Source organism: Tachysurus fulvidraco, chromosome 1 (genome assembly GCF_022655615.1).
Source record: "Tachysurus fulvidraco isolate hzauxx_2018 chromosome 1, HZAU_PFXX_2.0, whole genome shotgun sequence".
Taxonomy (NCBI): domain Eukaryota; kingdom Metazoa; phylum Chordata; class Actinopteri; order Siluriformes; family Bagridae; genus Tachysurus; species Tachysurus fulvidraco.
In genome coordinates, this window is record NC_062518.1 from 8,639,257 (window position 1) to 8,662,577 (window position 23,321).

Below are 23,321 nucleotides of genomic sequence, written 5' to 3' on the forward strand. Positions count from 1 at the left end.
TCACTACACCCCTTATAACAACCCCACACCTACACCAACATCCCCAACCCCACCCCACACTAAAAAGTTGCAATATCAGCTGTGGTATTGTAATACTAGTCTTGAAGTTACTTGGTAGTGGACTGTAGAAGAAAACTGTAGTATCTCATTTCCACTGGTATGTACTTTGCTATTTATAACCGGAGTGTACTAATAAACAAACATGTCACACAAATGATCTGTGTTATATGTACTAATCCTAAGGATATGACGCATAACCAGTGTTGAAATTTGGAGAATCAACAATCAACCTCAGCTCATCAGTTCACTTTGAAATATGACCCAATTCAAAGATTCAATAAGCAGTGGTCAAGAGCACTGCCTGAGGTTTTACAAGTTATAATGACTTGGCTTGATCTGAAAAGTAGGACTCCAGATGCCATTATGTTGTTTACACATCCTTCCTTGCTCCATATATTCAGCACAGCTGATCACACAGCTGAGAAACATAGAACAGATTTGTATTAGTTTAATGCAAGACTGAAGAAAGCAAATAAAACACAGAAGGAAATGAATTTACTGTGCAATATATGGAAATGACTTTAAAAGATTGGGAAGAGGAGTAACAGTGCACAGAGCAGTGAGCTTAAGATGGGAAAGAAGGTGACGAAATGGAGGAAGGAATGGAAGATGTGTTGAAAAGGAAAACCATGCCAAGTGAGAAGAGAAAAGAAATGGTTGAGAGTAAAATTAAATGATGAAAGCAAATTGAAAAAAAAGGAGGGTCAAGAATAGGCAGAATAAACAGATGCTATGTTCGCTATAATTCTTCCATAATTTATTCTCATGGGTGGTTACACCAGTTACTCATTTCTATTGCATCATACCACATATAATCTAGCCAAAGTGTGGAGCTGGACCTGATCATAACCCTAACCTATTAGACACTGGACACAGAAAAACAAACCCCACTCATACAGCCTGAAAGTGTTGTTTTCTAATCAACCCTGAGAGGAGACACTGGATCAGGTGAAACAGCTGAACTTTTTAGTTCTGTAGAAAGGACTAAAGTACTTTCATCATGTAGATGAATTTAAGACTATAAATTTAAGAATCTTCCCAAAATTGGCAGTTCACAGCTTTTTATCAGTAATTCATCAGTTAGATAAATATTAGTACATCGGTTCTAATTATTCTTTTGTAATTCATGATAAACTGAAGTATTAAATATTATTTTAAGACTTTTTATTTGCTTTTTTCTAGTCATGTGCGCGACTTCTGGGTCACTTTTGGATATGAGATTAGGATGTTTTCCCAGCTGGAGGGTTGGAATGATGCTTTTGCTCATATTACAAGAATGCTCTTCTAAATTAACAATACATTTTGTACTGCTTAGCTTCTTTCCTGTCTTTCATCCAGTTGTGAGATTTGTCTATGCTAACCTCATTTGCTTATTCCCTGACCCTGGCCGTAGATTCTCGTTAACATCATCTTACAATTGTTAATAAAGTGCGTACGTTGGATTCCCAAATTAAATCTGTTTAGTTAATACAGGGCTTAGAAAAGAGGAAATGTCAGAGTGTAAAGGCAGTAAACAGAATGAGATACAGTTTGACAGGGCAAGGCTAAAAGGCAAGTGAAAGCAGAAACTATTGTTAGAAGTGTCAGGTGCATTAAAGCGAAATGATGAAGGAGAAGAGAAAAAGTGAGGAAAGAATTAGGAGTGTGCTTCATGCACCTACATCCTGCTTGCTCCTTAACGAGGCCTAAACTCCTCAGTTCACCCCAATTGGCCATGTTTAATCACAAACTGTCAAATGGCTGGGTACTTTATGAAATCTCATACATAAAATATCAAACCCTGTCAGGAAGTCAACGGAAGCTGAATCATTGGCTCATTTATTACTCAATATTTTATTCCACCTATTTCAAAATCATCTATTTTTCTGATTGTGTTAAGTCAGTAACTAGAAGTTTGTATGGCAGTTCAATAATTGAACCAGTTATATCGAATGAGCACATCTTTTCATTAAAGCATGTGTTCTCATCACGCTAATGCCAACTTATCATAGCCACAGAGCTGATAGGGTGATAAGTTTCAAAAGCACTAGGAAAAAATGAGAAGGAAAACGAGAAGAAAAAAAGGAAGGAAAATCAGCAACGTCGCTGGGCATAAAGACTACGGCGTGTATTTGATAGACGCAATGATAACCAGACAATTAAAAAAAAATCATATTAGTTTCTACATCGTGTTTAATCAGATGCTGGATGATAAACACGATAATGGCTTTCGTTCCATTTGCAGCAAACAGAACTAAGGTACAGTAAGTTGTTGCGATTTACTCTGAGATCCTAAACAACTTTGGAAACAGGACTAAATAAAAGGTTATTAACTCTTACTTGAAATAGAGAATCTAATCAGGAAGATTTCCTTCAAATCATGACACGATATTTGTATGGTGTATAAGAGTGCATATTCTCTGTTGGAGGATAAAAAGGCAGTAAAAATCAGCAATACCGACATAAAAAACCCACCTATATTACAAACACAAATCTTAGCCTGTAGGCAAGCTATTTTCTGCCCACACTAGAGAACATTATGAAGATATAGTAGTACCTTGTTGTTTGTATACTTCCCATTACAATTATATGAAGGATGAGGATCCCTTCCCTGCAACTCATACATTATTTACAACCAAATAAAATGTGTGTTTCTTAGCACCATATGAGCACCGGGAGGTCTAGAGAGATGTGTATAATCAAGATCTGTTGTGCTTTGATCTATAGTATTCATCTTTTTTTTCCTGCCTAATTTTATGATAGAGAGGTCATTCTTATGCTCGAGAGACTTCATATAACACATTTTATTTGATTCCATTTGCATTTACTTCTTTAAATCAAATAAATATTAAAATCGATAGATCAGTGTGAGGCTAAATTAAGTGGGTATCATGTGGGCAACAACATTCTATTTTTTTTAAATTGATAGTAGTCGATCCATTAAAATATGAAGTGCATATGCCATTAAAAAGATTGTTCATAAATATTCAGTTGCAGTTTTTTTTTTAGTTTGCAGTACAGTGCCTAGACAGAGTTAATAGAACCACTTCCTCTTCCGGCTTCGCTCCATGATTTGCAATTAAAATATAAATTAGTGGGACTGTATTTATATAATTGCAAATTAAGATTTTATATTTAAAATATAGTAGTGTTGACAGTTTCATGGCTTTGACAAGTGACTACACCACCTCTTTAAAAACGCTGTCTTCAGATTAAGAGTTAATTAAACCAATGGACACCACAGCTTGCGTAACGTAAGAAAACTCAGTAATGAATTCAGCTTTTAATCTATGCAAAGCATGTTATTCTTGGCAAGAGTGTATTTTCTGTGTTGCCAGATTTATCAGAAGTGTTATCCATTACAGGAAAGAAAGCATAGACATTTCAAGATGACTACATGTTATGATCCCATTCCCATGAGCGTTTAAGAGTGGCGAAATGTAGTGCTTCTGCATATCTGTTCTTTATATTAAATAAATATATAGAAAAAATATGTTGTGTTACTCCAAGCTCTTTAGCAGTATGAGACCACTTGCTTTTATTTCCCACAGTAGAGGCTTATACTTATTTGTCTGTGCTTGTGTTTCTTTGCTATTAGCCACCAAGTTTCTCTTGGGAAGCCAAGAGTTCAGTGCCAAAAGTACCATATTCCAAAAGTCTTATTTTTTTTTCTCACTCTCATAAAAAATGTCTAATTAACCAAGCAGAATTTGCAATATTTTGATTTGACAGTCTGTGATGGGTTGGCACTCCGTCCAGGGTGTATCCTGCCTTGATACCCGATGACGCCTGAGATAGGCACAGGCTCCCCGTGACCCAAGTAGTTCGGATAAGAGGTAGAAAATGAACGATTTGACAGTTTATCATTTTTTTTATTTTTGTAATTATGCACCTAGTTGGTTTCCTTAACTTTAACTTAACTTAACTTAACTTTAACTTAAGTTTAAGACCCATAAGTTTAAGTGAAAACTGGCCTCCAAATGAACAAAAATGTATTTAAAATATTTAGATTTTACAAACATTTTAGCAATGAGAATATTTGCAAAGAAATACTAGCAATAGCTTGTCTAATTTAAAAAAATGAATGTATTTTATTAAATTACAATGTGTTAATTACAGTAAGTGTTAAACCGAGTTGTGTTGTTGGGGTTTGTAGAAATTTGATACCGTGAAGGTGATGGCATATTATTTAATTTGAAGCATAAAGTTTCATACATTCGTATACATCCATGTTTGTATATTAATATGTCCTGGGAACACTGACTCATTCTTCTTCATGAAATTAATATTTAGTTCTTTGCGGTGTAGTAATGATGCTCGAAGTCTACACTGCCAAAAATGACACTGATTTCCACTGATCATTTCAAAGTAAGTCTAGAAAGTGCAAATGTGCAAATTCTTCCTAACCAAGCTGTGGAAAATAAATGGAGGACAAGATACGAGCAGGCACAGCAGAAACAAAAGCCAGAAACAGACAATTGTGTGGGAAATTATTATGAGGGGGAAGAATAGGGTAGCATTTCATCTGAAAATTGAGTCTTCAATGTTTAATAAGTTAGTAAGATAGAATTTAGTGCCATGCTTTCCTTTATTTACTGAGATATGATCCAGGATATGAGCATTGCTATGCTCATGCTGCCCATCATTAGCTGCAATTAATTAGAAAAATGTGGTTTGAGTACAGGCTATCAATTGGTTTTGGTCATTCATTCATCTTTTCTGGTGAAAAGATGAAAGGACATTGAGTATGTGGAGCGAATACACCCTGGATAAAATGCTGTTCTATTAAAAGGCACCATGCACACATGATGATGTTTTCAGGAGGTGGGAGAAACCTAGGGATTCCAACATGGCCACAGGAAGAACATGCAAAACTTCATACAGATAATAACCTCAGCTCAGGATCACAGCAGCATCCCTGGATCCATTAGGCATCAACACTTCCTGCTGTGACACTGTGACGGCCCACTGAAGAGCGTTTGCACTGTAGGATCAGGTGCAACCTTTAAATGTAGGATAAGTTCTTCTTTAATAGGAAGCATCGATACCGATGATACTAATAGAGGAAAAGTTGAGAGATGAGATGTACCTGTAGGAAATTCAATGCAAGTACGAGGAGTAACATCTCAGTAGCTCAGTGTTGGACAACTGATTGGAAGTTAGTTTAAATCCCAGGGCCAATAAGCTGCCACACCGGGGCCCCTGAGCAAGGCCCTTAACCCTCATTTGCTCACCTGAATAAATGAGATAACTGAATTTGCTCTGGATAAGGGCATCTACCAAATGCCAGAAATGTAAATCATAGAGAAAGCAAAGAAAATGTAATAGTGTAAAATAAAAATGGTATAAGATTAATAGAAATAATAAAAATAATAGATACAATAAAATGAATCAATGTGTATGTACTGTATATATGCTAGACATGTTCAATATCTATGGACTAACCATTAACTATTGAGTGCACGTATTGGTGAGACTCAGTCAGTGGACTGGTACAGTATTTGTGTGAAATCTGGCGCACTATGCTAATTTACTCGTAGTCATATACAATGCTCCGACACCAGCATGCAATATGTCGAGATACAGTATTATGTATGTATGTAAGTAGTAGTATGTAGTGTAGGCTTTCATACTAATGAGCATCGACACAAAATGACCGTGACATGGACGTGTTTCATGTTTAATGATCAAACAAAGCAGACTTCAAACACTGCACTATGAAAAAATCATGAGGTTTTACAACAGAATCGTCCTAAAATACCTGTAACTCGGTTATAGTGTTTATAGTGTATCTTTAATAGAGACATGAGGATGGTTGAATCGAGCATGCAGAGCAGTGTCAGCAAGACTGGTGTTAAAAATGAGTGCAAGGGGCTGTGTGTGCTCACACTGAGGTATTTGGGAGCATGATGCAGTGAAGCAAGTGTACAGAGAAAAACACACATCAGTGCACTTCATTTCTGTGAGCACTGTGACACACTTACACACACACACACTTTATATCCCCTTACTTACCCCCCGATAACTAACTCAGTTTTATGTTCAAGATGTTCTTTGCTAGCAACACACAGCAGCGACGGACATAAACAGAGCTAAATGAAATGTTCTCTGTCACAAAATATCATAGCCTGAAAGAAAAAAAAAAATGGTACTGATAAAATCTTCAGCTTTCATTTAATTTTTTTTCAACTTGCACAAATGTATATGGTTTGGTCAAATTATATTCCTCAAATGTCATTATATCTGTAAGCCTCAACTGTTTATTGAACAAGTATGAAAACAATAGCAATAAGAACACCTAACATGCTGAAGACCAGTGAGTCAATAGTACATTATTACTCATAATACATTCTCAGAAAAGACGTACATTTTCTTGCTCCTAGGGTTAAACTTTCAAAGTAGATCCATCCAGAATGGCCATTTTCACTTCCCCTTGAAAAGCTCTCCTGTCTATAGCATTGCTGCTGCTACCAAACCATGATACAGCATGGTATGATACAATGATGCTCTTCATAAGGAATAGAAGATTGCTGCACTCATTCCAGCTCTCTTCAACATCCTCAGGAAATAGAGGCTTTGGTGGAACTTTTCAGTGATGAAGGGCTGCTGTGCCACTGATGCTGAGTGATGAGTATGTGGTGTAGGTTATCTTGAAGCCGTTTATCGGCACCTTCATCTTGTCAAGAGCAAGGAAGAGGTTATATGCACCAGTCCACAAGCTGTCTCACTTCCTCTCTGTTGGCCATCTCACTGCTTCTGGGGATGTTGTAGCTTAGTGGTTATGGTGTTAGGCTACTGATCAGAAGGTTGTGAGCTTGAACCCCAGGTTGGTCCACCAAGCTATCAATGGTAGACCCTTGAGCAAGGCCCTTAACCCTTGGTTGTATAAAATGCAATGAAAAATGTAAGTTGCTCTGGATAAGGGTGTCTGTCAAATATCATTAATGTAACATGTTTTGCTTCACAGACTGTATTCTAGTTCATGTACAATAGAATAGATTGCTAAAGTTTATATTCCAAGCCCCTGATGGATTTCGTAAAGAAAAGGATACCCAAACAAGTTGAAGAGAAATCTCAGGGTAACAAAAGTAAGCAGGATTCACTAAAGTTCTATATGGAGTGCTTTAGTCAAGGATCTGAACAGCTTGTCAAGGTTGATTACTGTATGATAGATAATTGTGTGTAAATTTTGTACATTAGCAAAAAGCAGCTCTATATGGCACTATTGCATGATTGTTCAAAATGAATCTTAGGAAGCTAAAGCAGATAGAAATGTAATAGTTCTATAGATTCCAGCAGGGCCAACTTATTTTCTGCACACCCCAGGAATTTAAGGCCAGCCGAATATAAATGGCTGGAAGATAAAACAATGTTTATCACTGGCGTTTTTTTAGTTTTGTATTTTTTCCATCCAATTAACTTTAAGAACAATGATCTTCACTCCAAAACTATCAAGGAGTGTGTTCTTATGACATATATCCAACATGTCCTTGCAAAAATAGCCTGAGGAAACTTTAGATGGGTGAATCATGGGTCTCTACATCTCCCATTATTTGACACTTGCCTTGGAATAGTCTATTACCCAGAAAAATAATGTCCACTTTGAGGTTGGCCTTGCTTGTTATGTACTGTAGCCGTAAGGCTAAATACAATAGATTGTAACCAATTTAATCTACTAGTTCTTCTCCGTTCTTCTTTTTCTGAAAGTCTAGACCCAGTAAACATAGTGAACGTCTAGTGTACAGTACATGGGATGAGTTAAAGTATTTCAAATCATGACTATGAAGTACGGTTGTTTTCCAAGTAAACCACCATAATGTATAGCAGATAAGAAGCTTAAGAAAGATGATGCAATTGATGTATTTGGTTGGCTAGAAAACTTTATACGTTCAGCATGTTTCACTTCCTGCTATTTTGAGGTGACACAAGACCTGAGTTTGTCCTTGAATAATTGTGAAGCCTGTAGTATTATATAAAGAGTAACGTCTACTATACGACTAAAAATAAACTGCCACTAGGGAACATTTACAGTGACATTACACATTCATGAACCTGTGAATTTATTCGTATATACCAGCTGCTGGATTCAGCTTCACTGATCTATCAAAGCTAATAAATTAATTATAGCTAAGATGATGTAACAGACACCTAAGACGTAATTGTTATATCAATACAAATTGATTCCTGCTGCTGCTTCATTGTAGTGGTCTTTGACAGCATCAGTAATAACGTAGGTAGATCACTGTAGTGTTGAAAGCGCACAGCTGCAAAGCAAGTTCTTTTACCCATTTAATTAATTGAACAGAATAGAACTATAAAGTGATGTGCAACATCCTCCTGTTTTAGCCTTCAGTGCGGTTTCTGTGTGAATTTCTTTTGTAAATTATCCGTAGCTTATTTCATTTTAATTAAACTCGCCTCGGCGTAGCTTATGAAGTCATTGGAGAGGCGATGTGCTAAGAAGATCCATCCTCATTAAAGTCTCTTATATGAAGAAAGTCATTATGGATATAGAAAGATTCTCGAGCTGTTCGAAAATCCACTGCAATTATGGGACTGGTGTGTGAGTGTGTGTGTGTGTGTGTGTATATATATATATATATATATATATATATATATATATATATATATATATATATATATATATATATAAGGAAAACAGCCAAATCAATTATATGTATCACTTACTTTAATGATATACTGATGTGTAAGACTCTCGTTCAACACAGATTACACCTTATACATACTAAATAAATGGGAGTTAACGCAGTTATGGAAATATCCAGATGGGAATATCTAGAGAAAGGTCTCTGGTGCCCCCTGCCTTTTAAGAAAAAAGAAATAAGAATCTTATTTATTTATTTATTTATTTATTTATTTATTTATTTATTTATTTACTTATTTATTTTATTAAATCTCCTATAGTGAAATGGTTTTGTTTTTCATGTCTTGTCACTGTCACTGGAGTGTCAAGTGCTTTCAAAGCCATCATGTTAGCCATTATATTTTAATAGGGATTGATAGACATTTCTGTTTTTAAACTTTGATTACACATTATAATGTTGGTTTATTCTGGAGGCTATAAAAGAAGATATTTCAAGCAGACAAAATGTACAAAGTCCAAAATTTTGAGTGGGTTATTTAATCTAGCACAAACATTAAACGTTAAAAATCCTTCTTTTGCCAATCCTCTTCTGTCATATTTAAACATGATTGTTTCAGTTGTGTGCTTCAGTAGTTCAGTGCTTCATAATTACATAACTGACTGATGAAGCTTTCTGGTGTTCCTGCTTTCAGTGTTGATATTTGTGCTAAAACTTCTTATGCAAACGGTACAAAAAGAAATGAAATGCACAAACACACACAGACAATACACACATACAGCTTAAGTACAATTTTTATTAATACTGGGATCATCACAGTGCGTTTTGTTACAATAGCAGTGACTAAAGTTAACAAAATGAAGAGAATAAATCTTACAAAAAAGGAATATTTGTCATCAGCAATAGAGGCAGATTAGCTTCAGAAAAGAAAAAAAACCAACACAATAAATTAACGTGAAAAGGACAGAGATATAGAAGCAGAACAGAGACGAGAGCACCTGTAGTCTTACTTGACTCCATTGGAGGAATTGCGGGGGTTTTGTACACAAAAATTAAATTAAATAATAACTAAAAACGCACACTTTATTCTCTTCACAAGTATGAGAACTAGGAAAGTGATTTAAGGACAGTGGCTAAGGTCAGGTCACACTGATGCAGTATCCGAGTGGTCAGAAGTGTCAAAGGGACAGTTTTCTTTTTTTTCTGAAGAAAGAAAAAAAAATAAAAAATAAAAACAAGTAATTTAGAGGTTTTGTGCAGAAGACAGAAAGGCGCCAGGTTGCCATGGTACCTGCTTGCATCACACTGTCTGTCTGGCAGCGCTAATGACAAGAGGAAGCATAGGTTCCACTGATGGCTGATATTTCTGAGCATGAGTATGAGTGGGTAAGAACGAGTGGGCATTATACACATAAATCAGGCCTTCAGCAGAAATAGGATGAGCAATGAAAGGCCAGGTGGATGAAAGACGCTGCACTTTTAGTTTGGGCAAGGCTGAGTGATTCCTAGACTTCCACAGCATTTATGTAGCTTTTTCCCCCCACAGAACTGCAGCTACTCGTTTTAAACCGCTGGGGAAATAAAGTCACAAGCATTAATGTAACTGCACGAGCACTGCTAATGGACACTGCTTTTGGGAAGTAAAGAAACGGAAAATTGCAATGTTTATATGAAATAAATTCATTAGGAATTTTTGTACTAATGAATGTGCTTTTATCAAACATTTCCATGTATAACTGAACATTATACAGTTGGTTATTTTCATACACGTTTGTGGCTAAGAATGTGTTGCAATTTGCAAAAACAAGCAAAAAAGAAAAAAAAAGAAAAAGAAGCACAGTTATTAAGAAAGCTGTATTTATGTACAGATGCATGCCAGCAAAAGCAGACTATCATGTAGGATGTGGGGATGTGGTGGCTTTGTGGTTGAGGTGATTGGAAGGTTGTTAGCTAGACTCCTAGGTCCACCAAGCTGCCACCACTGGGCCCTTGATCAAGGCCCTTAACACTCAGTTGCTCAGTTGTATAAAATGTGATGAAAAATGTAAGACGCTCTGGATAAGGTCGTCTGCCAAATGCAATAAATGTAAAGTGTTTTGCACCACCGACTGTAGTCTACAATAGTTTATGTACAGTGGAATAGGTTGCTAAAGTTCAGATCCCAAGCCATTGATGGATTTGGCAAAGACATAAAAATGAAGTGAGAACAGAACTTCACTCATTCGCCCGTGCTAACTCAGGATATCAATTTTCATCAGAAGGATTTCATTAGCGTCTCATGCAGAAACAGCGTGTAGCTCAGTCACACCAGCCACAATCAGTGCGCTGTTTAAAATGTACTAGCATAGAAAATAAGAAATAATAGCATAAAAAGATGGATGTTTGACTGTTGGCTGCATATGAATAATGCATGAAGAAGGAATTTTAACAAGCACGGCCTATGGTGGAAATGAATGAGTTGTTGAATGATGCAAAGAGCTCTGTTAGAGAATAGGAAAAGATAGACAGGTGAGTCACCTGAGTACCAAGACAGGAGATACAGCAAGTGTGAGTTTGGGCCTGTGTGTGCTGAGTGACGGTTTAGTTCAGCAGTGCCAATAGCCTGGATTCCATCCAATTTATCTGAATTAGTTATACACAGACCCTTCTTGTTCACTGCTTCTAGCAGATCTGGTTCACATTTTAGTTGCATAATACATGCACGAGTTTAATATAGCAGTGTTTTTTTCGTCTGAAATGGAGTTTTGATACTGTGACGCAGTGGTGCATGTAGGCAAATCAAATTAGAAATGGGTGATTTAATGCGATATGCTGAAAAGAGCTAAACAATTCTGGTTTTATGGACAGGCTGGATAAACAAAGTGAGTATGTCACATTAGGTCGAATGACATGAATGATTTGGTCTTTCAGCCATGCAAGTGCAGTATTCTAGATATTCCACACTGCTTTTCTGTGCTCATTTTTCATTTGTGCGCTTAAAGTTGACAAACTGAGGGTTGCTTTGAACAACTCATACTCTGGACTCATTTTAACTGGGCTCTTTAGGCTAATGGCTAGGTGCTGAAATATTTCTGTATGTACCTGCCTGTCACTTCAGACACCTTCACTTCAATCCGATGACAACACTTTCAATAGAAAAATGGCAAATTTTCAGGTTTTAATTATTTTTTCATAGATTTTCCAGCAGTGAGCTTAAGAAGAAGGAGAAGAAGAAGAAGAGAAAGAAGTAGGAAAGGAAGCATGTTATAATCGTTATAATATGTTATAATATAATTTTTTAAATCATCTTTCTTTGAGGAGCACAGCACTAACCGGTTTAAGATTTTTTCAGACATTAACACACCCGATTCAACCACTGTTACACATATTAGAAACCTGTATAGCCAATAGAGGGTGCAAATACTAATGCATGTGGTGCATACTCACTAAAGATTTTTAAGCCAAAGCTTCTATGAGTTTTTTTTTTTTAATCTCACTATCTGAGTCCATGAAATAGTGTGACCATGTGAAATCCACTCACAAACACTCATGTAAGTGACTATTTTTTCCAAAATGTCACATATTTACAGCCCTCTAAACAACTCCTAGAACTGCCAGACATTATGTTGCCAAGCATATTGTAGTTACAATTGAGGGCAAATAAACTAGCAAGCTAAGATAGCTAGCTAAAACTTTCAGATCGTTTTCAAGCTAACTTCTAAAAATGCTGGAAAATACATTATCAACTATATACTGTAGCAGATGCACATTTAACGTTTTGATGCAATTAAAGAACATTTTAAAAACGTCTTTGCACAACAACATACTTCTGTATTTAATATTCTGTTTCGTTCACAGGTGTCTACTTGTTTTATAGCGCAGCGTGGAAGCAATTCGAGAATCCATGTACACAACGACTTCATCAGCTATCTAGGTCTCTAATATGTATATTTATCAATTTCACTTATCAAATAATTTAAATCTGGATGTGCAAGAAAAAAATTAACTAAAAGAATGAATTTGACACCGTTACAGATACTTTAATTTGTTTGTTCATGGCTCTGTCTCCATTTCCCGGTGCCATTTAATCATTCCTGTCTAGGTACTTTCCTGTCTGCTACATTTCGCTGTTTTGCATCCCCACTGTATCTTCCTTATTCACTCTGTTTTCTTCCTTTCATCTTTTTTCCTCCCTTGTTCTTGCTCACACTCACTGCATGGGTTCATATCTGGGTCAGTATAAAATATCAGAGCAATGTAAGCACAAGAAATTAGCATGTTACACATTCAAACAGTCTACAAATACTGACTTATTATTAGACATGGTTGTTTTTTTCCTCCTTTGACTAGAAACTCTGCTGTATTGCTGTCACAGATTTGACCTTTACTTTTATCCCTTCCCCTAAACTTCCGGACAACGTGTCAGATGTGATTTTAACCAGTATCAGCAGTACAGTTACACCTTTTCCACCTCCTGTGTAGTATATGTTTCTACTGTATATATGTGATAATATATACAGAGCTGTACTGTACTTCCTGAAAGAGTGATCATCATTGCACCTGGCATGTAATACCATTCTTGTGCCCTTCTCACACCATTCCTGTGGTACAGTCTTATACACTCTTGCAAAGCAGATACACATTTTTTTTTTCCTAAAAGACAGGCATTCCTAAAACAGAGTGCTCTATTTATGCAAAATAAATAATCCCGAAACAAACAGAAAATATTAATAAGTATTACGTGTCCATTTAGTCGCACATGTAGTGGTCATTTCGAGCGACAGAACTATGCAAGACGGCAGGGGGTTATAGTGAACCATGGGAGCACAGAAGGTCACTCACAGACAGATACTACAGGACTAAAACAGTGTTTTGGCCACCTATTATCCACTCCAACCCCAAAAGGCATTCTTTTCGGTCACAATTTGAAATGGGTACTCACAGGAAACCGCTGCGTCCATGCGATATTTTATAAAACGCCACATTGTTTTATTTCATAACGTGTCCTATTTTCTAGATCAGGCAGTGGAATGCTCACATCATAAAGCACTAGATGTCTATCTTTTGCCTTCTATCCTTTTCTCATCCTCTTCTCTCTCTGCGACTCTACATCGACTCGTTCCTTTCGTTTTCATACGACTACCAGGTTTGTGCCTTCATCTCAGCTCATTTACCAACCTCCAGAACTTCTAGCTGAGTCAGAGCAGCGTGGTTGGAGGCTCAGGATCTAAAGGTGAGATCAACTCACCTCAATTCGTTAAAAATAAAAAAAGATAATTTCTCAATTTAGAAGAGTTAAAAAAGAAGAGATAAAAAAAATCACTTACCACCCAAAGTTACTCTTTCATTTGCACATCTGATTCACTTACTTTTTCACTCTTTTTACTATCATGCCATTTCTTCCTCTGTTTCTCTGTTCCATCTGTTAGGGCGAGGATGCTTATCTGTAGCTGTGTATGGCCAGAGGTCAGTCCAGTTTGGTGATTTAATCTGCTAATACACCTACTGCAACTCTCTTTAGGATTTGTTGTTGTTGTTGTTGTTGTTTTTTACTGCAACTCTCTTCTTATTAACTTCATAATGACTTATTCACTTGTCGGATCTTAAAACAGGCCTTTCAAACACGTTAGTGTGGCATTCAGGGCTCCTACATTAACAATCAAAGAGATCTAAACATATCTTGTCAAATCATATGTTAGCCCCAGTGTTATCCATTTTCTATTTGACTTTATTTTTAAAATCCATTTAAAAAATCCCATATCTCGCGTTAAACAGCTGACTAGCCCCAGAATTATAAATTATGAACATTTGTCAGTATTATTTTATCCTTTGTGAAATCCTGTCATGGTAAACACTAGCTGTGCTAACACTGTTAGCAACATTATCACTGAAGTTTATGAATGTTTACAAATGTCTTAAACATTCTGTTAGAATTTCTGCTAGGATTTGTGTGTGATAGAAAGTTGGTTATAAACAACTGAATTTTATACTTTTACTAAATCAGACCATCCTTGTTGTAACGGTTTTTCAGTTCTTTGGCTACATCAATTGCTTCTCTTTGCAGGTCCTAGACAGCCGTAAAATAAACATTTTCTTTTATATTAAAAAATGATATTGTTTAATATGTTATTTCCTTGAACAACATATAAAAGATCACCAAACTGTGCTGGACTTTAGCCCTACATGCCCTGAGTTTGGTCGCTGCTTTAGGGTAAGCAGCTCTTTCTCCACTACAGTATTTCCTGTTCACAGTGCAGCCACACTGACCCCTAATGGCCAACACTGTGTCTTCAAAGTGCTTGGATTCCTATTTGCTTCTCTGTCTCCTTCCTTCCACTATTTTCACACCTAGAGCCAAATTAACCAAGGCTTTGCCCTGTCTACAACCTTTGCATCTACATGCATTAAAAACTATTTTTAGAATTATGTCTTTCTCCAACTGTTGAACAGAAAGATTATTGCTCCACATAATATTGGCATTTTTTAGGTCAGTTCTAAAAAATACATACACCTGATATACACACCATCAATTTCTGGATCTGCAGATTATTTGCTTAGAATCAAACCAAAAAGTTAACAAAAACAGGTTTGCTAAAAGATCATTTCCAAAACCACAAGCTGACCTGCAGCAGAGCCCTGCTCATCTTCAGCTTGATTAACAGTCACACTGACCAATCACAGACAGCTCTGTTGCTGTTGTTTCAGCTGGCAGTGTGACAACGCAGAGCTGGAGGTGGGAGTGGGGCGAAATACAGGGAGAGTTTCTTTATGAGACTGTGTATCCCGACCGTCCTCTATTCATTAGACGAGCTTTTCCAGCACTAAATTCCAGGCGTCCAGAATTAGGAAATGTTTTGTCCACTAATGCGCTGATTCCTTGTTCTTGCTAGAGCTTGACTATTCTGCCATGATGGGTAGTGTTAATATGACAAACATGCGTCCAGACACGCTACAAGTTACAGTGGCCTGAGCCTGTTGTTATTTAGAATTTTAATTCTATTTTTTTCTCATGATCGTTATTTACGACTTCTTTTAAACACTGAATTGAATTTTTTTAATCCTCTTCTTTTCGTATGTGGTTCTCTACAGAGTCAGCGCAGAGTGCTTTTTTAAACTGCACCTTCATTTATCTCTCGAATAGCTGTCACAATATGCGTGGCGCTGAACGGTCATTGGAGACGGTCTTGCGCAGTCGGACGCCGCGACGGATAGATACCAGCATGTCCTCTCCTTCCTGCGGGGGACATTTACTCTGTGTATCGGTCTGGCCCTCCGGTGCCAGTGAGGGAAAAGGGTACTGGCCATCTCCCAGGGCTTGAGCACTGGCCACCAGCTCACCAATTTTTTCCACCAGACTGTGGCGGTTAGCGGCTAGCAACTGGTCTTCTTCTCCCGGCTGCCCATATACACTCATCTCGGCACCAGCTGTGCCCCAGGCAGCATTGGGCAGGCTCAGGCGCTTCGGTGAAGCCTTCACATACTCCAGAGCAGCAGGAGAGGCATCATCTGCTGCGTAGAACACACATTCCTCACTGCCCACACGCGCTGGAGGCCCAGGGTACCCACTGGATGAGTCAGGAACGGTGGGTGTCTTAACGGGCACAATGGGTGGCCGGATAGGGATGGGACCTGCATTGGAGAGGGTGCGTCTCACACCAGGCTTTGTCGATGGTGTTCGGCGGATGGTAGCAGTGCCGGGAGTGCCCAATCCTCCACCACCCCCAGAGCCTCCCTGAGCACCCATGGCACTTGGCAAACCAGCTGTGCTGGCTGGCCGTTTGGTCTGAATCATGCGGCGGTAGTTCTGAGCAATATTGCTGTGGCGTGGAATTGTGGACGATTTATCAAATTCAGACTGACCGTCAGCATCAGTGTCACCGTTAACAGAGTAACAATCATAATCAGAGCCTGAAGGGACATAAGAAAGACAGGGGAGTGTGAAAACAGAAAAGCAAGCACACTGTCATATATCTGTAGCCATAATCACTGCAACAAAGATAACTGATCTGTTAATATCTAAAAATCTGCTTATTGTCAGTGGGCTTTCTTTCCACACTGAGTATAATAAACTTTACCTTGAGAGGGAATAGTGTCCTCAGAGCATGAAGGTGTGGTCGTCTGTGTACTGTATCCACTAGAGTATTGAAGTGAGTCTCTGCTGCTCTTCTGCTGCTCCATACTGAGGCCACGAGTAAGTACCATGGCCAGGTCACTAGCTGCTGGGGACACCTCCTCACCATGCTGGAATATTGAATAAATATATTAGACAAAAATATTGAATCAACATGTATTATCTTCATTAAACAGGCACATTGTATACTAGAATGGCCAAAGATTGTGGACATCTGAACACCACACATATTTGTGCTTTCTGAATATCCCATTCAAGACTTAGTCCCTACTTTGCTTAACCTCTATTCATTTAGCAAGGATTTCCATTACATTTTGGAGAGTAGCTGTGTTTGTGCTCATTTAGACACAAAAACATTAGTAAGGTCAGACACTGATGTCAGGCACGGGGCCTGGGGCACATTTTTCTAAAGCATCCCAAAGGTGTTCATTAGGGTTGTGTTCAGAGCTATGTGTAGACCATCCATCCAAAGTTCTTCCATCCAAACCTGGCAGTCCATGTCTGAAACATGTTTGCATCCCTTAGTACCACTAAAGGAACATCTGAATGCTACAGCATACAAAGACGAATTATACAATTGTGAGCTTCATATTTTGTGGCAGCAGAATGTGAAAGGCCAGGACATGGGTGTGATGTTATGGTGTCCCCAAACATTTGGTCTTATAGTGTACATCATCCTTAATTTCATTTTTTCATTCATCCCATTTACTGTATTATCTCTGTATCTGCTTCAACCAGAAGCTTTCCAGAGTGTGCTGCAGGAAATGTAGCATAGACAGGACACCAGTCCACAACCGTGGTTGCACATTTAGACTCTTTTTACACAGCAATTTCGAGTTACCAGTCCCCCAAAAAGCTTGATATTGGGAAGTAGGATGTAGCCAGACAACCTGTAAGAAATCTATGAGTACAACTGGGGAAAGTGGAGAGATCAAACCAGGTACCCTTGAGTGGTGAAGCCGAAACACTACACTCTGCACCACTGGGCTACCCAAATCATAGATCAGTTCAACAAAATTGTATTTTCGATGCATTATATACAGATATCACTATGGATCTGAAGAGATCATGGGCATGTTTTTTGCTGTAAGATCTGTGAAGGGTTCCCATCCCTAGAGATCACCAAAATAACATGAAGTCTAAATCAAAGGGTCTTGTATTTTATTTTGTTTTTTTTTAGTATAGAAGTACCTGTGCACTAAAGCATATCACTGTAATCGTGATTATACTGCCATTTGGTTAGTCTGTACAAACATTACCTTAGCTGCAATGGTTGCAGGGTTCATCCTGGGCCTCTGGGGATCATCAGGGTGCACGCCAGCATAACCTTGAGATTGGGGCGATAATTCTGATTCTCTCGTCTCCTTCCTCCTCTGGAGCGTGTTGGCTGCTGACTGCTCATGTAAACCTGCCTTGGACCAATCCTGAAGGAGTAAGTGTGGTTATTTCATGGAAATGAACAGCCCATCCTTTTTCTTTCGGATAATAAAAAACAACCTGCCCACTATCCAGCAGTTTGAGTGTCCTTTTACGTGAACATTCTTGATTTGCACATTTTTCACTGGCCTGCACAATTTGTATTAGAGTCAAGTGAACTCAAAATGGACTGGAAAGGGCGTTCCATCCTTGGCCTGCTCCGTTTATCAAATCTCCAAGCACAGAGATTTGAAATCAGTATAGAGGAAAAACAAAAAGCTTATGTTAAGGATCACAATGAGGTAATGAATGAAGTTAAGCAGAAATGAAATTTATGCTGTTAAAAAAAAAAGCATTATTCAGGAGAAGTGAATTAATGCAAAGTATAAGCAAAAGAAAAGAAAACTATCTGCAAGAAATTGTGCGCATGGGAACAAACCTTCCAGCAAGGAACCTTTGATGTGGGAGAGGAAGTGTTGGATCCGGGGGAGCGACTATAGGGTGGGGACGCAGGAAGTATGACAGAGAAAGGCCTGATGGAGCCAGTGTGAGAGAGAGCAGGGCGGAAGGTAGCGAAGGACGAGCCAAACTGCGGAATGGAGAGACAAGTTTCAGACAATGAGTGTAGGTACCAATCCTACAGCCTTGTGACCAGGAAGCAGAGGCCAAGTGAGGGGACAAAATATTTCAGTGAAAAGACAAAGAAGACATAAGCTGAGCACAAAGCATCCACGAATTCCTTTACCCTGCCATAACCATACACAGCAGCTATATATATATATATATATATATATATATATATATATATATATATATATATATATATAATGAAAAAAATGTCTAAAAAATGGATATGATATGTTAAGAAAAATAAGTATAATGATCAAACATTATGATGTCAATGTGTTAGAACTGTTAAGACAAATTGATAATTTTGTCTTAACACTGTGGTAATTAAAATGATTGTGTTAGATGTGATGTGTTCCCATCTGAATGACACTTATTTCTATCAAAACTTTTTTTTAAATCGAAGCATATAGTGTTTATATATAAATATAGGTTAGTAGAATGGGGATAAATGGCTATATTATAATACACCATGGATTCACAAAACTATTACCTTAATAAGCACAGAATGAAAGATACAGGCTAATAAGTTTAGGGGTTAAAAACAGTTAGAATACTATAGATGGCACTTCTAAAGCCAAGTGCACTCAAAAACTGAATCAGAGATCAGAAAATGTATGAAAATGCTCAGCACCCTGCCAATACCACACAGCCCAGTGGAAAAACCTGGAAGAAATGTGTGTGTGTGTGTGTGTGTGTGTGTGTGTGTGTGTGTGTGTGTGTGTGTGTGTGCGTGCGTGTGTGTGTGTGCGTGCGTGCGTGCGTGTGTGCGTGTGTGTGTGAGTGTGTGTGTGAGTGTGTGTGTGTGCGCGCTTGCGTGCGTGTGTGTGTGTGAGTGTGTGTGTGTGAGTGTGTGTGTACTTACTGTTGTAGGACTGCTGCATTCACTCACTGACTGACATGTTTCCGAGGCCTCTGAAGATGCTGAACTTGACGACTTCTAAAGAACAAAAACACATTAAACACATCATATCCTTTCTGTTATATACATCTCACTGCAATTCAGTTACATTAGCACCGTTCATCAAATATTGGCTGCTTCTTTGGTCTCATTTGCATTTTGAGGTCTTGCAGTATTTTTTTTAACTAGTACAACATAAAAAAAGGTATTCCGACAAAACATAAGCCACATTTTTATTTCCATCCAAGGTGATGCTTCACTTCACCATAAGGACAGCTGTGTTGAGATTCCTGTTACTAGTCCAGTCTTCCATATGGTGTGCAAATCACCTAGAATTTCTGTGTGGTTTTCTATTAAACTGTGATATAGAAATTTTGTAGGTCAGTCAGTATGTCCTTGAAGTCATCATACAAGTCAAATACAAGTACCAATTACTACCAACTACTAATTTTGCTCACACAAACCATTGTTCAAAATTCTGAATAAACTGCATCTTTAACATATTTGCTCTTAAACTACAGCAACAGAAATATTTAAACAAGGAAAAAATACCTTGTTTAAAAAAATGTTTTTTTTGTCCACACAACCATCACATTATCTGAACCTTAACAACTGAACCTTATGACACATATCCCTAAAAAGCTTCTTTCCTGTTAAAATGTACATGTACATGTCAATTTCCTTTATAAAATGTATAAACCGCACTCACTGGCCAAAGCACAACAAACCACACTGAATTTTATAATCATTTTTTATATACAATGAAACAAACGCTGCTATTTCTAGATAAAGTGCATTCATGCAATTTTACATGTCCAGTTTTACATATCTATCCTCTATTAGAAGACGCATGGATTTGTCTTGATTAAACAATATATTTTTTCCCAACAAACCATTCTGCAAAACTCTTAAGAGCTTCTTAAGATAATTTTGCAATTAAAAGACTAAATCTTTTTGTTTTATGAAATCTATAAATTTGTGCATATTTATTTAGTCATCTCATTTGCATAAATAAATGACTTTTTTTTTTACCATACAACAAATAATTACATAAAGAATAGAGAATTTCATCAAATAATTATTTAAATATCCCAATTCACCTGTATTCACCAGTGGCTTGCTTTAATATTAGTAACTGTCTATTTGTGAGGCGGTGATACCTGGCTGGTGATGTCCGAGGGCATGGGTGAGGGGGGTTTGGAGTAGATGTTGGCATCCTGAGAGATGAAGCCCGAGTCATGAGAGGAGACACTGCTGAGGCGGTGGGCACCTCCTGGAGGTGGATGTGCCAGGCTGCGGTAGCGACAGGATGAACTGGGTGAATGAGTTTGCGAGCCTCCCGATGAGCGAGAGGCACTACTGTGGGCGCTGTTCACACTGCTGCAGGGTGAGGGAGGCACAGCAGGCACAGAGGACACAGACGGGTGGGGGGGTTGAAGGTATGGAGTTGGGGTTTAAGATGATTTGAGTATTAATGAATCATGCAAGCAATTTCAAAAATGTGTGAAGGGCAAAAAGGTGGTTCAGAGAACAGGAGAAAATATGAATATGAATATGAATGAATAAATGAAGGTAAAAATAATGGAGTAAGTGAGCAGTGATGAGACGAAGAATTCACACCATTTAGATTGAAATTTGCATAGTGTGATGAGTGGGATGTGATCATTAATATCATAAAAAGGCAGAAGAAAATAAAAAGTGAATGAGTAATGATTATGAAGGGGGGGGGTGAGAGGGGGAGGAAGGAGAATAACATGAAAGACACACAGGTTGGAGAGAGTGTAAGAACGGGAGACACCCAGGTATGAGCTGATACTGTATAGGACACAGTGCCTGGCATGGACAGCATGGCAGACGTCCACACATGGACAATTCCTCTGCCTCCATGCAAGGCTACACACATATACACAGAAACATGGGCACATGATGGCACTTTCATACAGCACACTAGAGCCTAACCTAGATCAAAGCTCAGTTCTTTAATATTCATATATTAGCTTATTAAATTTGGTCCTGAGAATAGGACAGTTTGTACCTCAGAAGCTATTTTATTTTAAATTTATCTCAGATTTAGAATCTATTATTTATACATTTATACATCCTAGTGTTTAGAAATTGTATATATTATTTAAAATCAAATCAAACCCATTTGCACAAAAAAAAATCTTATTTATTTTTTTGTATTTTTTATTTTTGGTCACATTCTTTTCAAATTTGTCTGTTTTATTTTATTTATTTATTTTTAGGAAAATGAAATGTCAACTAATGCAGTCTGTGTTGTCTTATGAACAAATGAGACTGGTAAGGAAACTACTATTTATTGCTGTTATAAAAGGAATTAACTGGAATTTGCATTGGCAAATTGTTTTGATACAAGATGACTAAAACACACTGAGATGTGCTGTTACAAAACTTAAAAAAAACTCTGCTTCACAGCAAAACACTAATTCACCTAATTTACCTAATTCAATTTTCACCACATACTGTATCTAATTATTTTCCTATAATAGCAAAGGTTGTTGTTTTTCATTTCTTAATTTCTTTTTGAATAGAAATCTGATCTGAACTGCTTCTAAAGTATACGAGTTTGTGTGATGCTTTATATCCTGCATGTTATTTTATCAAGCAAATGAAATAGCTACTAATAATTTAACTTTATAAAGCCTCCGGTTGTGACCCGCCGGATAAAATGGGCTTAGTGTTATATGCAAATCAATCTGCAGGGACGTTGTTCTGCCACTGTTCACTGCGGTGCAGTTTCTAAAGCACTCAGCACTAAGGCAGAGTGATTTGTCTCCAAATCAACAGGCATAAACCATGTCAGATTACATCCCCTGTAACACATTATTACAGTTCAATACCCCACAGTTCAGTAATAGGCCATCACAGGTAATTATGGTTTCATATGACCACTCAAGCTGGGCTATTAATGCTTGGTTTTAATGGGCACCCAGACAGGAACAGGATCACACACTGATATGTTAACACGCATCTGAAATACAGAAACCGAATGAACACGATGTGTGGGCTGGAGCAGCAGGTAGATAAACATGCAAGCACCACTATAGCATGACTCCCTTCACACACAAACACCATTTCACACATGTCACTTAAATGCAACTGCAGGTTATAAATTGCAAAAGAAGTCATATTCAGTAAACTGGATCATTAAAATAAGCTCAGGAAGGAATATTTCTCCTCATCTCACCTGCACATGCTGCTTTTTCTAGAGCCGGAGCTACTTGGGGAAGATGGAGGGGTCTGGTAGGACCAGCTGTAGTCAGAACCTTTCAGATCCTTTATCACCTGACATAGAAATATAGACAAATATGTTACACCATAATACCATACATACACGTAAATCCATGAAAACACAGGAACACGTATTCAGAATAATGTACAAAACTCGTATTCCCTTTCTCACTATGTCAACTTTACATATTAGTGTTAAATGATGATAAAAACCTTGTTAGTGACATTTAATCACAATTATATGCAAGAAGATTTAAGACATCTTGTGCACAAACTCAGACTTTAGTTAAAACGATGATTTTAATCTTAATCAAGATCTTAGACCATAAATCCTTCCCATGATCTTGAATGATCTTCCCACAAAAGAGAAATA

General features: G+C 37.7%; 1 protein-coding gene across 4 annotated transcripts in view; it reads right to left on the minus strand.

Moving 5' to 3' along the window:
* Positions 1-9,418: 9,418 nt before the first annotated feature.
* The window catches only part of mtss1lb (MTSS I-BAR domain containing 2b), a 68,719-nt gene continuing 54,816 nt past the window's right edge, over positions 9,419-23,321 (minus strand). For 2 of the 4 annotated variants that reach the window (XM_027137007.2, XM_027137006.2), the window contains 6 exons: positions 22,905-23,002; positions 20,857-20,989; positions 19,661-19,735; positions 18,012-18,176; positions 16,697-16,862; positions 9,419-16,529 (listed from right to left, as the gene is read on the minus strand). In XM_027137007.2, coding sequence (XP_026992808.1) covers positions 15,766-16,529; positions 16,697-16,862; positions 18,012-18,176; positions 19,661-19,735; positions 20,857-20,989; positions 22,905-23,002 — 1,401 coding nt within the window. In that variant the 3' untranslated portion in view covers positions 9,419-15,765. Of the gene's footprint in view, positions 16,530-16,696; positions 16,863-18,011; positions 18,177-19,660; positions 19,736-20,856; positions 21,077-22,904; positions 23,003-23,321 lie in introns of all 4 variants that reach the window. The other 2 variants (XM_027137005.2, XM_027137004.2) reach the window with 1 other exon arrangement.